The sequence below is a fragment of the Periplaneta americana genome, chromosome 1 (genome assembly GCF_040183065.1).
Source record: "Periplaneta americana isolate PAMFEO1 chromosome 1, P.americana_PAMFEO1_priV1, whole genome shotgun sequence".
In the NCBI taxonomy this organism is placed as follows: Eukaryota; Metazoa; Arthropoda; class Insecta; order Blattodea; family Blattidae; genus Periplaneta; species Periplaneta americana.
In genome coordinates, this window is record NC_091117.1 from 134,152,688 (window position 1) to 134,168,747 (window position 16,060).

At 38.2% G+C, this 16,060-nt stretch overlaps 1 protein-coding gene across 1 annotated transcript in view; it reads right to left on the reverse strand.

Moving 5' to 3' along the window:
• Positions 1-16,060, reverse strand: part of dpy (dumpy) — a 673,297-nt gene that overhangs the window by 308,072 nt on the left and 349,165 nt on the right. Inside the window, exons 41-43 of the mRNA XM_069827690.1 lie at positions 14,423-14,560; positions 11,479-12,270; positions 1-10,811 (exon numbers count right to left, since the gene is read on the reverse strand). The exon at positions 1-10,811 is cut by the window's left edge and continues 1,090 nt beyond it. Of these exons, the coding sequence (XP_069683791.1) occupies positions 1-10,811; positions 11,479-12,270; positions 14,423-14,560 (11,741 nt within the window). The remainder of the gene's footprint in view (positions 10,812-11,478; positions 12,271-14,422; positions 14,561-16,060) is intronic.

The following is a 16,060-nucleotide window of genomic DNA, read 5'->3' on the forward strand; positions in this document are numbered from 1 at the left end:
CTGTGATTCTGTAATAGGCTTTGTAGTGGATGTATATTTACTAGAGGCTTCAGGAACAGGTGTGGTAATGGGGGTTTCAGTCACTTTAGTTTCTCCTGTAGTAATATACTGTCTAGATGTAGAATATGTAGGAAAGGTTTGAATTTCTGCAGTATGAGATGTGGATATAGTAGAGGTTTCAGGAAACGGTTTGATAATGGGGGTTTCTGTTATCTCTGTTTCACCTGTGGCATGTTCCATTGTAGCAGGGTATTTTCTGGATGTAGGATGTGAGGATAATGTTTGAGTTTCTGTGAAATGTTTCGTAGTTGTGTATTCACTAGAGGTTTCAGGAACTAGTTTGGTAATGGGAGTTCCAGTCACTTCAGTTTCTCCTGTAACATGTTCCACTGTAGTAGAATATTCTATAGGTGTAGGATATGATGAAGTTGTTTGAGATTCTGTGTAATGTTTCGTAATTGGTGTGTATTTGCTAGAGGTTTCATGAGTCTGTTTGGTAGTGGAGGTTTCAGCCACTTCAGTTTCTCCTGTAACGTGTTCTACTGTAGTAGGGTATTCTCTAGATATACTATATGAGGAATATGTCTGAGTTTCTGTGACTTGTTTTGTTGAAGGTGTATATTTACTAGAGGTTTCAGGAATAGGTTCGGTAATGTGGGTTTCAGTGACTTCAGTTTCTCGTGTAACATATTCTACTGTAGTAGGATACTCTGTTGATATTGTGTATGATGGATATGTCTGTGTTTCTGTCACGTGTTTTGTGGTTGGTATTTGTTTACTAGTAGTCTCTTGAGCAAGATTGGTAAAGGGGGTCTCTGTCAGTTCAGTTTCTCCTGTAACAGGTTCTACTGTAGTAGTGTATTGTTTAGATACAGTATACGAAGGATGTGTTTGAGATTCTGTAACATGTTCTGTGCTGGATGCATATGTACTAGTAACTTCAGAAATTGATTTGGTACCGAGTACAGTTGTGTGAATTTCAGATCCATGTCCTGTTGTGTATGGATATGGTTCCTGAGTACCTTGTGAAATATTTCCTTCAGTTTCAATCATCATTAGAGTTGTCAGTATTTCTGTTGAAGAATGGATTGGTTGTATTGTAGTGAGAGTTTGTAATGGTTTTACAGTTCTGGGTGTGTAAACTGTTTTCATTGTTGTGACATTTTGAGTTACTGCTATTCCTTCAGTTGCGGTTATCACAGATGAAGTTTCACTGATAACTGGCACTGTTGTTAATTCTATGCCTTCAGTTACTTTCGCAGTACTTGATGTTTTGTTATCAAATATTAGTGAATCTGGTGTTTTAGTTGCGCTTGTACTTGACGTAAGATAGAAAACAGTCTCTTCTGTACTCTCAGTGCCTAGACCAGCAACAGTTGAACCTGGAGTTACTGTAAATATTTTTTGTGTTTGAGTCAAAGACGGAACACTTGGAGTCACATGCTCAACTTCAGTCTGCTTCTTTGGCGAGGTAACTTCAGGTATAAATTCTGGTGGAGTAGTTTCAAATCTCCCTGGTCTTTGTGTTAAATGTGTGATGTACACATTTGTTGTTAAATGATCTTTTCCAATAGCCTCTGTAGTCAATATTCCTTCAGAAGTATGAGGGTGCATAGAGAATTCACTGACCGTGGATGGCTCATATTCCTGTGGTTTATAAGTACTTCCAGTATATACATGTTCCACTGATGTAGACATCATAGTAGTTGTTTCTATTGGTTTTCTTATACTCGAAGTACTCTTCTGTGTCTGCAAGGTGGGATATCTCTCACTTGTAATGTGTTCACTTTCGGTCAATGAGGTTGAAACTTCAGATACAACAGTTTCTATTTCTTTCGGGGTTGTTTCAAATTTCCTTGTTCCTTCTGGTGTAAAAGTACTAAATTCTTCACCTGGTGTAGTTCTATGTCCTGCTGCTGTTCCGGTGGCATTCTCTGTATAACCACTGGTACTTAAAAGCACTACTTCAGTTGGTTGTCTGAAAGTTGTTCTTTCAGAGCCAACAGTTTCCATCCTTCCTGGAGTTGTACCTTGAGAGGACAAAGTGCTAAATCCTTCAGCAACTGTAGTTCTATGTCCTGCTGGTTTACTTGTGGTGTAACTAGGATATACCATAGTAGTTAAATGATCCACCACAGTTGGTTTTCCAGATGATGTTCCTTCAGTTACAAGAGTTTCAATCTTTCCAGGAGTTGTTTCATACTTCAATGTTTCTTGAGGACGGTAAGTACTAACTTCTTCCTCAGGTGTAATTCCCTGTTCTTCTGGTGCACCAGTGGTAACACTTGGATATTCCCTAGTAGTTAAATGTTCGACTTCGGTTGGCTTCCCAGATGTTGTTCTAATGGGTCCAAGTGTTTCAATATTTAGAGGAGTTGTTTCATATTCCTTTGTTACTTCAGGAGTGTAAGTACTAACTTCTTCTCCAGGTATAGTTCTATGCTCTGCTGGTACACCAGTGGCAAAACTTGAATATTCTCTAGTAGTTAAATGCTCCACTTCGGTTGGCTTTCCAGATGTTGTTTTAACAGGTCCACTTGTTTCAATCTTTCCAGGAGTTGTTACTTCAGGAGTGTAAGTACTAAATTCTTCTTCAGGAGTAGTTCTGTGTTCTGTTGGTACAGCAGTGGTATATCTTGGGTATTCCCTAGTAGTTAAATGCTCTACTTCGGTTGGTTTTCCAGACGTTGTTTTAACAGGTTTAAGTGTTTCCATCTTTCCAGGAGTTGTTTCATATTCCCTTGTTACTAGAGGAGTGTAAGTACTAACTTCTACACCATGTGTAGTTCCGTGCTCTGCTGGTACAGCAGTGGTATTTCTTGGATATTCCCTAGTAGTTAAATGCTCCACTTCGGTTGGTTTTCCAGATGTTGTTCTAACAGGTCCAAGTGTTTCAATCTTTCCAGGAGTTGTTTCATATTCCCTTGTTACTTGAGGAGTGTAGGTACTAATTTCCACTCCAGGTGTAGTTCTGTGCTCTGCTGGTAGAGCAGTGGTATAACTTGGGTATTCCATAGTAGTTAAATGCTCCATTTTGGTACGTTCCCCAGATGTTGTTCTAACAGGTGCAAGTGTTTCAAACTTTCCAGGAGTTGTTCCATATTCAATCGTTACTTCAGGAGTGTACGTACCAACTTCTTCTCCAGGTGTAGTTTTATGCTCTGCTGGTACAGCAGTGGTATAACTTGGATATTCCCTAGTAGTGAAATGCTCCACTTCGGGTGGTTCTCCAGATGTTTTAACAGGCCCAAGTGTTTCAACCTTTCCAGCAGTTGTTCCATATTCTCTTGTTACTTCTGGAGTGTATGTACTAACTTCTTCTCCAGATGTAGTTCTGTGCTCTGCTGGTACAGCAGTGGTATGCATTGGGTATTCCCTAGTGGTTAAATGCTCCACTTCGGTTGGTTTTCCAGATGTTGTTCTAACAGGTCCAAGTGTTTCAATCTTTCGAGGAGTGGTTTCATATTCCCTTGTTACTTGAGGAGTGTAAGCACTAACTTCTTCTCCAGGTATAGTTCTGTGCTCTGTTGGTACAGCAGTGGTATAACTTGGATATTCCCTAGTAGTTAAATGTTCTATTTCGGTTGGTTTTCCAGATGTTGTTCTAACAGGTCCACCTGTTTCAATGTTTCCAAGAGTTGTTTCATATTCCCTTGTTACTTGTGGAGTGTAAGTACTAACTTCCTCTCCAGGTGTAGTTCTGTGATCTGCTGGTACAGCAGTGGTATATTTTGGGTATTCCCTAGTAGTTAAATGCTCCACTTCGGTTGGTTTTCCAGATGTCGTTCTAACGGGTCCATGTATTTCAGTCTTTCCAGGAGTTGTTTCATATTCCCTTGTTACTTGAGGTCTGTAAGTACTAACTTCTTCTTCAGATGTAGTTCTGTGCTCTGCTGGTACAGTAGTGCTATAACTTGGGTATTCCCCACTAGTCAAATGCTCCACTTTGGTTGGTTCTACAGATGTTGTTCTAACAGGTCCAAGTGTTTCAATCTTTCCAGGAGTTGTTTCATATTCCATTGTTACTTCAGGAGTGTAAGTTGTAACTTCTTCTCCAGTTGTAGTTTTATGCTCTGCTGGTACAGTAGTGGTATAAATTGAGTATTCCATAGTAGTTAAACGCTCCACTTCGGTTGGTTTTCCAGATGTTGTTCTAACAGGTCCTAGTGTTTCAATCTTTCCTGGAGTTGTTTCATATTCCCTAGTTACTTGAGGAGTGTAAGTAATAACTTCTTCTCTAGGTGAGGTTCTGTGCTCTGCTGGTACAGCAGTGGTATAACTTGGGTATTCCTTAGTAGTTAAGTGCCCCACTTCGGTTGTAACAGGTCCAAGTGTTTCAATCTTTCCAGGAGTTGTTTCAAAATCCCTTGTTACTTCAGGAGCGTAAGTACTAATTTCTTCTCCAGGTGTAGTTCTGTGCTCTGCTGGTACACCAGTGGTATACCTTGGGTATTCCTTTGTAGTTAAATGCTCCACTCCGGTTGGTTTCCCAGATATTGTAACAGGTCCAAATGTTTCAATCTTTCCAGGAGTTGTTTCATATTCCCTTGTTACTTCAGGAGTGTAAGTACTAACTTCTTCTCCAGGTGTAGTTCTGTGCTCTGCTGGTATAGCCGTGGTATAACTTGGATATTCCCTAGTAGTTAAATTCTCCAAATCGGTTGGTTTTCCAGATGTTGTTCTAACAGGTCCAGCTGTTTCAATCTTTCCAGGAGTTGTTTCAAATTCCCTAGTTACTTCAGGAGTATAAGTAATAACTTCCTGTCCAGGTGTTGTTTTGTGCTCTGTTGGTACAGCAGTAGTATAACTTGAATATACAATAGTAGTGAAATGCTCCACTTCGGTTGGTTTTCCAGATGTTGTTCTAACAGGTCCAGCTGTTTCAATCTTCCCAGGAGTTGTTACATATTCCCTTGTTACTTTAGGAATGTATGTACTAACTTCCTCTCCAGATGTAGTTCTGTGCTCTGCTGGTACAGCAGAGGTATAACTTGGGTATTGCCTCGTAGTTAAATGTTCCACTTCGGTTGGTTTTCCAGATGTTCTAACAGGTCCAAGTGTTTCTATCTTTACAGTAGTTGTTTCATATTCCCTTGTAACTTCAGGACTGTAAGTACTAATTTCTTCTCGACGTGTAGTTCTGTGTTCTGCGGGTACACCAGTGGTATAATTTGGGTATTCCCTAGTAGTTAAATGCTCCAATTCGGTTGGCTTTGTAGATGTTGTTCTAACAGGTCCAAGAGTGTCAGTCTTTCCATGAGTTGTTTCATACTCCATTGTTACTTCAGGAGTGTAAGTACTAACTTCCTCTCCAGGTGTAGTTCTGTGCTCTGCTGGTACAGCAGAGGTATATCTTGGGTATTCCAAAGTAGTTAAATGCTCCACTTCGGTTGGTTTTCCAGATGTTGTTATAAGAGGTCCAAGTGTTTCAATCTTTCCAGGAGTAGTTTCAAATTTCCTTGTTACTTCAGGAGTGTAAGTACTAATTTCTTCTCCAGGTGTAGTTTTGTGCTCTGCTGGTACACCAGTGGCATAACTTGGGTATTCCCTAGTAGTTAAATGTTCCATTTCGGTTGGCTTTGCTGCTGTTGTTCTAACAGGTCCAGCTGTTTCAAACTTTCCAAGAGTTGTTTCATATTCCCTTGCTATTTCGCGAGTGTAAGTACTAACTACTACCCCAGTTGTAGTTCTATGCTCTGCTAGTACAGCAGTGGTATAACTTGGGTTTTCCCAAGTAGTTAGATGCTCAACTTTGGTTGGTTTTCCAGATGTTGTTCTAACAGGTCCAAGTGTTTCAATCTTTCCAGGAGTTGTTTCATATTCCCTTGTCACTTTAGGAGTGTAAGTACTAATTTCTTCTCCAGGTGTAGTTCTGTGCTCTGCTGGTAAAGCAGTGGGATAAGTTGGATATTCCGTAGTAGTTAAATGCTCCACTTCGGTTGGTTTTCCAGATGTCGTTCTAAGAGGTCCAAGTGTTTCAATCTTTCCATGAGTTGTTTCGTATTCCCTTGTTATTTCAGGAGTGTAAGTACTAATTTCCTCCCTAGGCATAGTTCTGTGCTCTGCTGGTACAGCACTGGTATAACTTGGGTATTCCCTAGTAGTTAAATGCTCCACTTCGGTTGGTTTTCCAGATGGTGTTGTAACAGGTCCAGCTGTTTCAATCTTTCCAGGAGTTGTTTCATATTCCCTTGTTACATGAGGAGTGTAAGTACTAACTTCTCCAGGCGTAGTTCTGTGCTCTTCTGGTACAGTAGTGGTATAAATTGTGTATTCCGTAGTAGTTAAATGCTCCACTTCGGTTGGTTCTCGAGATGTTGTTCTAAGAGGTCCAAGTGTTTCAATCTTTCCAGGAGTTGTATCAAATTTCCTTGTTACTTCAGGAGTGTAAGTACTAATTTCTTCTCCAGGTGTAGTTCTGTGCTCTGCTGATATAGCAGTGGAATAAGTTGGATATTCCGTTGTAGTTAAATGCTCCACTTCGGTTGGTTTTCCAGATGTCGTTCTAACAGGTCCAGCTGTTTCAAACTTTCCAAGAGTTGTTTCATATTCCGTTGTTATTTCAGGAGTGTAAGTACTAACTTCTGCTCCAGGTGTAGTTCTGTGCTCTGCTGGTACAGCAGTAGTATAACGTGGGTATTCCCTGGTAGTTAAATGCTCTTCTTCGGTTGGTTTTCCAGATGTTGTTCTAACAGGTCCAAGTGTTTCTATCTTTCCAGGAGTTGTTTCATATTCCCTTGTTACTTCAGGAGTGTAAGTACTAACTTCTTCTCCAGGTATAGTTCTATGCTCTGCTGATACAGCAGTGGTATAACTTGGATATTCCATAGTAGTTAAATGCTCCACTTCGGTTGGTTTTCCAGATGTTGTTCTAACAGGTCCAGCTGTTTCAATCTTTCCAGGAGTTGTTTCATATTCCCTTGTTACATGAGGAGTGTAGGTACTAACTTCTCCAGGCGAAGTTCTGTGCTCTGCTGGTACAGCAGTAGTATAACTTGAGTATTCCAAAGTAGTTAAATGCTCCACTTCGGCTGGTTTTCCAGATGTTGTTGTAACAGGTCCAAGTGTTTCAATCTTTCCAGGAGTTGATTCATATCTCCTTGTTGCTTCAGGAGTGTAAGTACTAACTTCTACTACAAATGTAGTTCTGTGCTCTGCTGGTACAGCACTGGTATAACTTGGGTATTCCCTAGTAGTTAAATGCTCTACTTCGGTTGGTTTTCCAGATGTTGTTCTAACAGGTCCAGCTGTTTCAATCTTTCCAGGAGTTGTTTCATATTCCCTTGTTACTTCTGGAGTGTAAGTACTAACTTCGTCCCTAGGCGTAGTTCTGTGCTCTGCTGGTACGGCACTGGTATAACTTGGGTATTCCCTAGTAGTTAAATGCTCTACTTCGGTTGGTTTTCCAGATGTTGTTCTAACTGGTCCAGCTGTTGCAATCTTTCCACGAGTTGTTTCATATTCCCTTGTTACTTCTGGAGTGTAAGTACTAACGTCTAGTACAGGTGTAGTTCTGTGCTCTGCTGGTACAGCAGTGGTATAACTTGGGTATTCCCTAGTAGTTAAATGCTCCACTTCGGTAGGTTTTCCAGATGGTGTTGTAACAGGTCCAGCTGTTTCAATCTTTGCAGGAGTTGTTTCATATTCCCTTGTTACTTCAGGAGTGTAAGTTGTAACTTCTCCTCCAGGTGTAGTTTTGTGCTCTGTTGGTACAGCAGTGGTATAACTTGGATATTCCCCAGTAGTGAAATGCTGCACTTCGGTTGGTTTTCGAGATATGGATGTTGTAACAGGTCCAGCTGTTTCAATCTCTCCAGGAGTTGTTTCATATTCCCTTGTTACATGAGGAGTGTAGGTACTAACTTCTCCAGGCGTAGTTCTGTGCTGTGCTGGTACAGCAGTGGTATAATTTGGGTATTCCCTAGTAGTTAAATGCTCCACTTCGGTTGGTTCTCCAGATGTTGTTCTATCAGGTCCAAGTGTTTCAATCTTTCCAGGAGTTGTTTCATAATGCCTTGTTACTGGAGGAGTGTAAGTACTAACTTCTTCTCCAGGTGTAGTTCTGTGCTGTGCTGGTACAGTAGTGCTATAACTTGGGTATTCCCTAGTAGTTAAATGCTCCACTTCGGTTGGTTCTCCAGATGTTGTTCTAAAAGGTCCAAGTGTTTCAATCTTTCCAGAAGTTGATTCATATTCCCTTGTTACTTCAGGAGTGTAGGTACTAACTTCTTCTCCAGGTATAGTTCTGTTCTCTGCTCGTACAGTAGTGGTATAAGTTGAGTATTCCAAAGTAGTTAAATTCTCCACTTCGGTTGGTTTTCCAGATGTTGTTCTAACAGGTCCACTTGTTTCAATCTTTCCAGGAGTTGTTTCATATTCCCTTGTTACTTCAGGAGTGTAAGTACTAACTTCGTCCCTAGGCGTAGTTCTGTGCTCTGCTGGTACAGCAGTAGTATAACTTGGGTATTCCAAAGTAGTTAAATGCTCCACTTCGGTTGGTTTTCCAGATGTTGTTCTAACAGGTCCAGCTGTTTCAATCTTTCCAGGAGTTGATTCATATTCCCTTGTTACTTCAGGAGTGTAAGTACTAACTTCTACTACAGGTGTAGTTCTGTGTTCTGCTGGTACAGCACTGGTATAACTTGGGTTTTCCCTAGTAGTTAAATGCTCCACTACGGTTGGTTTTCCAGAAGGTGTTGTAACAGATCCAGCTGTTTCAATCTTTTCAGGAGTTTTTTCATATTCCCTAGTTACTTCAGGAGTGTAAGTAGTAACTTCTCCTCCAGGTGTAGTTTTGTGCTCTGTTGGTACAGCAGCAGTATAACTTGGGTATTCCCTAGTAGTTAAATGCTCCTCTTCGGTTGGTTTTCCAGATGTTGTGCCTTGAGTTGCAAGAGTTTCAATCTTTCCTGTTGTTGTTTCGTATGGCCTTGTTCCTTGTGATGTGTAAGTTGCGACTTTTTCACTTAATGTTGTTCTGTGTGTTACTGAAGTTCCTGTCGCATATTCTGGATAACTGCTAGTAGTGAAGTACTCTACTTCAGTTGGTTTTTGAGAAGTTATTCTTTCAGGACCAACAGTTTCTGTTTTTCCTAGAGTTGTTTCATATCCCTTTGTCTCTAATGGTGTAAAAGTAGTAACCTTCTCACCAGCTGCAGTTTTATTTTCTGGATGACTTTCTTTTGAAATTGTTGAATATGTGCCAGTAGTAGTGCTTTCAGGTGTCATAGTTTCAAAATTTCTTGAAGTTGTTTCAGGTTTCTTTGTTCCCTCAGGAATGTATGAAGTAAGTATTTCTGCAGTTGCTAGTGAATATCCTGTTGGAATTTCTGTTGGGTGAGTTGCATAGGTTTTAGTTGAAATATACTCTGTTTCTGTTGTATGTTTTTGTGTTGTTACTTCTGGTACTTGCGTTCTTTTTTCTGAAGTTGCTGTATATTCGGGTAATTTAATTGTAGTTTTTGAATGTTCCTTTTCGTGCGGTTTACCTGAAGTAATTGTTTCATATGCTAGTGGGCGTTGTGTTGGATGTGTTGGGTAAGTTCCAGTTTCGTGTGGTGTGTGTGTAGAGGTTTCGGAAGTCGTAATTTGTGAAAAAGGAGTTTCTTTTTCCTTTGACGTTGTAATTTCTGTTGTAAAATGTTTAACAGAAGTAGACATTTCGAAAGTAGTTTCTGATGCTTTTGTAACACCATATTTAGTTTGTTCTTGTGGTTTTTGTGTTGGGTAACTCTGAGTAGTTAAGGTTGATGTTTCAATTTGTCCCTTAACACTTGCTACTTCTGTCTCTCTCGTTGTTTCCTTACCTGCAGTTGTTTCGTATCTATCAGTTGACTGTGTTGAGTATGGTTGAGTTGTTAAATGTTGAATTGTTGTAGGTATCCATCCGATTGTTTCTTCAGTTTTCTTCTCGTGGAGTGTCGTATGTATTGTAGTAGTCTCATGTGCTATATGTGGTGTTATAGGTGTATGTTCAGGTGTAACAATTTCTACCATTTGAGTAGTCATTTTTTCTGGTGTGACAGTTTCTACTTGTATAGTCGTATTTTTTTCAGGTGTAATAATTTGTACTTTTTCCGTGCTGGAGGGAGTTTCTACTTTAACTGTATGAATTTCTGACACTGGAAATTCTGTTCCTGTTGTCTCAGCTTTACTACCTCTGGTAGGAGTTGTAATTGTACTTAATGATGGTATAGTTGATGGAGTTGTTTCTCTCTCATGATCTGTATATGTGGATAGTTTCTCAAATTCAGTTGTCATGCTTTCTGTTTTTTCAGTCGGACTTAATGTTGTCTCAAATGAACTTGCCCTCATTTGCTCTGTTGTATGTTCTGTGCCTTTTGCAGTAATGTGTGTCGGACTTACTGTTGTCTCAAATGAACTTCCTTCTGTATGTTCTGTATTTTGTACAGTTGTCTGTGTCTCCTTACTTATGAAAGTAGGAATTACACTACTAAGGGTTGTTAATGTCTGGGAAGCTATGGAATAAAATGATGTTTCTGTAGTTTGAGTGGTGGTCAGTTCAACTGTTTGAGTTACAGTTTCGCCATATGTTGTCATGGTGGTGAGATTATCCTGTGGGCTAGTTATGGTATATCCTCCTATTGGTGAGCATCCAATAGCAGGATTACCCTCATAGCCTTGAGGACAGAAGCATATAGGTTTGTGTGCCTGTACCCTACATTGAGAACCGAGACCACAGTTGTTGGTGCAAGGATCTACGCATTCTCCACTAATGCAGGCCTGTGCATCTGTGCACTCGACATCCAACGTGCATGTAACGGGTGCTGACGGACTTGTGCTGACACCTGCTGTGAATAACCAATACAATATACATATATACACAAAAATATTTACAATATTAATAAATATGTACATGTCGAGGTATGAAGGAAAGATGATAGTTTAACAAGGTTTGAATGAATTATTGACAGTTTTTCTTTTCTACTGTACATGAGAATATAGATCTATATTGCTAAATTAATTCTCAAATTACTACAGTGTAAGTGAGTTAGATACTGTACAGATTATTCAAGTTAAAGTTAGACAGGTTTGAACAGGGAAGAGTTAAAAAGAATGCCTAGAGTAACAGGGGAGAGGAAGAGGAAAAAATCTGCTTCTATAACCAAGGTTTTCTATTGCCAGATTGGCCTGCTTAAGTATTTGAAAATTTTTAATTTAATTGTTAACAATGAATAAACCGAGTCCTTATTTAGTCCCTCTTTTTTAAGGTATTTCTAGAATCATATGATCAGATATTCATTATATTAGTTTACTCTTAACACGTTTTCCAGTTTAAGATTCTAGGTGCAACATTTCTCTTACTTTATTTTCCGTTAGTTTCTCTTTAATCGTTAATCCCAAACCAAACTATAGCAACATTAGTCTATTCTAAATTCCCGGAAAATTGAACATTAAGTCTAATTGAATTTCTTGACAAAAGAGACCGAAAGAAGCCTTTCTGAATTTGCTCTTTACCTTTGAGACATCCATATTTTGAGTCTGTGACAAATCCTGGGGGACAGAATTTGCAGACGGGTTTGTGCTCCTCCACGAAACAAGGAGCATCATCTGTGCAGGTGACGTTGACACAAGGGTCCATACACCGGTAGCCACGACACGCCAGCTGTGGTGGGCAACCGTTGTCACGCAGGCAGATGGACAGGGATGGGTTGCAGTTGCGAGTACAGATGCAGACCGGATGGTGATCCAGCACATCACATGTCTTGTCAGCAGAGCAGGGGGGCACTCTTGATGCAGTACAGGGATTCTGGCACTGATTATCAATACATGCTAGATTGGAGGCACATTCTTCATGTCGAGAACACTCGATGTGGTCAGGGGCACAAGTTAACTCTCCCATGTCGCTCACCACAAAACCCAATTTGCAGACGCACATGGGACGATGTCTGTGTACCTCACACTTCTTATTTGCACCACATACAAAGATAGGGGCTGTTCTGCAAGGGTCCTGACAGTCACCCACCTCCCGGTTGCAAGCTAAGTTATCGGCACAGTCTTCATCTGACACACAACCCACAGTGGGTTGAGTGGTAATTGGACCTGGAGGTTCGCACTTGAGGTCTCGCTGACAAGCGACCTGAGGTTTCCCGACATAACATTGTGGACATGAGCACCGCGGTCTATGTAGAACAGTCCGGCACAGAGCATTTTCTCCGCAAGAGTCTCTCAGACTGCACGGGTCAATACACTGATTGTTTATGCACGCTTTCTCATTTGGGCAGTCATTATCACTGCTACATATGCTCTCTATGGTTGGGCATGGATGACAGGGAAGCATAGTATGAGTGGTTGGGGAAAGGAGAAAAAAAGAAAAGCGATTGTAAGAACTGTGAAAGGAAACATTTCTCACACAAAACATAATGTAACACATGCTTTCCATATCGATGGTGAGGACAGTCCGAGACAAGACTAATGAAGGAGATGAAGCCATGTGAATTACTCCTTATCTCAACACATAGTACTAAAGATACTGTACAAGCTGAAATATTTACAAACAAGCCCCCAACTGAGCCAGCCGGTTTGGGAAGGGGATGCTGAAGTTTACTGTAGCACTCTAATTTAGATTACACATCAATGTGAGAATGCTCCTTTCACAGTTCCCAATCTGACTTATCAGTAACACACTGCAGTACCTTAGCTACAACCGTGCTGCGTTTATATGTACACATTTCAATCTTGTCTTATCAGCGCAGCTACGAAAATCTTACACTAACTACTGCTGAAACTGAAAACAGAGCTACTTAGTGCAAATATTTGAAATTGAAAATGGGATAAAATGTACAAGATTTACATGTCATACTGTTGCACCATTAAGGTCATTCAAAATACGATGTGGGGATATTATACAAGTATCTTATACAATGACTTCCCTGAACAAAATACGAAAACAAAAATTATCAACATATTCAAAATTTTGTTACTGTATACAAAACTGTCATTCTTCACCATTTTAGGAGGACAACCAACCATCTACAAAACTTAAAAAATTTACATGTGCAAGAGCAAATGACAATACAATTTTGCCAGCCATGGTTAGTGACAAGACAGATTGGAATACTGTGGTGACATTCCACATGATTCAGTCTACATGATACAATGATGAGGCACTTTACATTGTGCATATGTATATATGTACAAAACCCATAATGAGGAATATGATGTGACATGATATTATTATTTGTTGATTATTATGACTCAATGCATTTCTAAACACAAATTACAGCAATTAATTGGGGTTACTTTCCACCCATATTCCTTTTAGCATACTGAACATACATGGTTACATCATTACTGCTCGTGCAAAAACAAATCTGTGAGCTTCACTACTAGGTTGTGCTTACTGTGGTTCTGCAGAAAATGTTGGTGTTATGTTAAGATATTAGTAATAATACGAGACATCATAATAATGTAATTCTATGCTATGCGAAGTACATGAATACATATCTGCAGTAAAAAAAATATATTAACAATAGTTCTTGTCACTTCTCTTATAATTGTTTCAATAAAAATCACAATATGGTACGTCAACATTTTTATATGTAATCACAATACTGAAGAAAGTGATACATAAACACAACTGTAAGTAATAAAAAATTAATAATTTTGTATTAAATTACCAAATTATAATCTTTCACAAGCTATATTTTTTATGTCTGCAGACATCAGTGTTTTTCTTTTCTTTTTTTTTTTTTTAAGAGATATTAGCTATACATAACTAAACTTCTGTTAATTCTGTTTTCATAATATCTGTGTATGTTCCATTAGTAACCTTAAAATAAGAAATGTAGCGAAACCGAACCATATTACTTTATTTGGAAAATTTTAGCCTGTAATTATCAAATAATCTGATAATAATTTAAAATTACTTAAAATTTTCTTTTTGAAGTTTTAAAATAAGAACCTCATATTTATTACCCAATTTGAAAAAAGCAGTTTAATTTTATACAAAATATTTATTACCCAATTTGAAAAAGCAGTTTAATTTTATACAAAATTAAATTAATTGATTTGTCCTTCGTTATTTAAGAATCAATATGATCTTTGTCACAAAACAATTTTTTCGAAACTAAATGTAATTTTTTCTGAGACAGTTGAATGTCTTCACAAAGTGAAACACGAGATAATGTAGTACATCCATTATTTTCATTAAAGAGTTGGCAAATAACAACTTCATCTTTAATAGTCTCAAAAATATTTATGGAATTCATGTCATTTTTAGTTACATTTCAGATACCACATATCTTATCTGTAATTCAATTATTAACTATAGAAAAACACTGGTAAAAGTAATATCTGTAACATATCGCCATCATCTCTGCAGAACAATATTAAACACAAGACTGTCGCCATGCCTGTGGAATCAAACGTGTTAGGTCTAGATAATGTGTTCCTGTCCTACCTGCACGACATTCAACTTCAGGCCTGCCTGTAGTTCCTGGTGGGCAGCGACACACAAACACAGCTCCTTCACGTATGCACTCGGCATTCTTACCACATTCTTCAGTGCGACAATCTGTTGGTGTGCGGTCAATAGTGCCTGTGATGAGACAGATACAATACCATGAAAATGCATTAATGTAAACAATAAACAAACTAAAATTTTCATCAGTAATCTAAGAGGTACCAAGACTGGAGGCAGTTTACAGTTGGATGGGAAGGTAACATAGATGATGATTTCAAGACATTAGGAACTCGCAGTTGAATGAACAGACATGTCTGACGAATCCTAGACCTCTTATTGAATAAATGTGCGATTGGTATTGGTGGTAGTGATGATGAAGATGCAACATTACTCAATGCAGAAATTGAATTATACATGAAAACATCCTATTACCTAATAATTAGAACCATTTTTTGGGATTTTGTTACCCATAGCACACATGCGTATTTGCCCTCCTCCCCTAAAATTTTTTCTTCTAAAAGGTTAAAAAAACATTCTTATAGGCCTACCACCAGACAAAGACAGCTATCTTATAACAAGAAATTACAGTAGGTCTACTTACTATTAATTATTCGCGATAATATTCATTTCACTTAATTTTCCATTTGGGGAAAATGCAATGCAAGCAAGACTAATCATCATCATCATTCACTTCACGGATTAGGTTTCGTGACCTGTTCTGACTTCGAAGAGATTAATATTGCTTCTAACTACTGTCATTCAATATTTCGTTATTACTGGTCATTTTTTAATCATAATTATATTTCTCAAAAGTATTGAATAGTGCTATTCACTACTTTATATCTTAATACAAACTAAGAACTATGCTAGTTTAATAATGTTAGTAACAGTAACAATAACAATTATACTACCGATAATAATAATAATAATAATAATAATAATAATAATAATAATAATAATAATAATAATAACAATAATAATAATAACAATAATATCAACATCATAATGATAATATAGGCCATTCACTATCTCGTGAAAACCAAATCCATGTGTGCGCCATAGCTTAGAGTAAGAACCTTGTGGTGGGGGTAAGTGAGCTAGCTAGCTACAAATGGAATTGTAGTAGTAATAATAATAATAATAATAATAATAATAATAATAATAATAATAATCATCATCATCATCATCATCATCCTTGCATGTATTGGCCCTAGTGGCCCGTTACAGTCTCTTGCCAATGCTTGAATGGTCTGCCCAATAACAATAATAATAATAATAATAATAATAATAATAATAATAATAATAATAATAATAATAACAATAACAACAACAAAAAGAATAATGGCATAATTGGAAAATATATTTTACTTTAAACAAATTAAATTAATAGAACAAGGAAATTAACGAATACATGGAAGCATTATTCTTAGATGTACTTTATTTTTTTCACTTTCCTAAGAACTCCGAGTTCATTTCTTCCGAAATAATAATAAATTAAAATACAGATCAGAGGCACCTAGAGGATGGAGAGCAGACTTTTGATATATTATGTACAATTTTTTTAACATATGCTGTGTTCACTACTCAGTGTATTTTCCATTTCTGTTGATTTTGTTACAATATATTGGGGGGCAG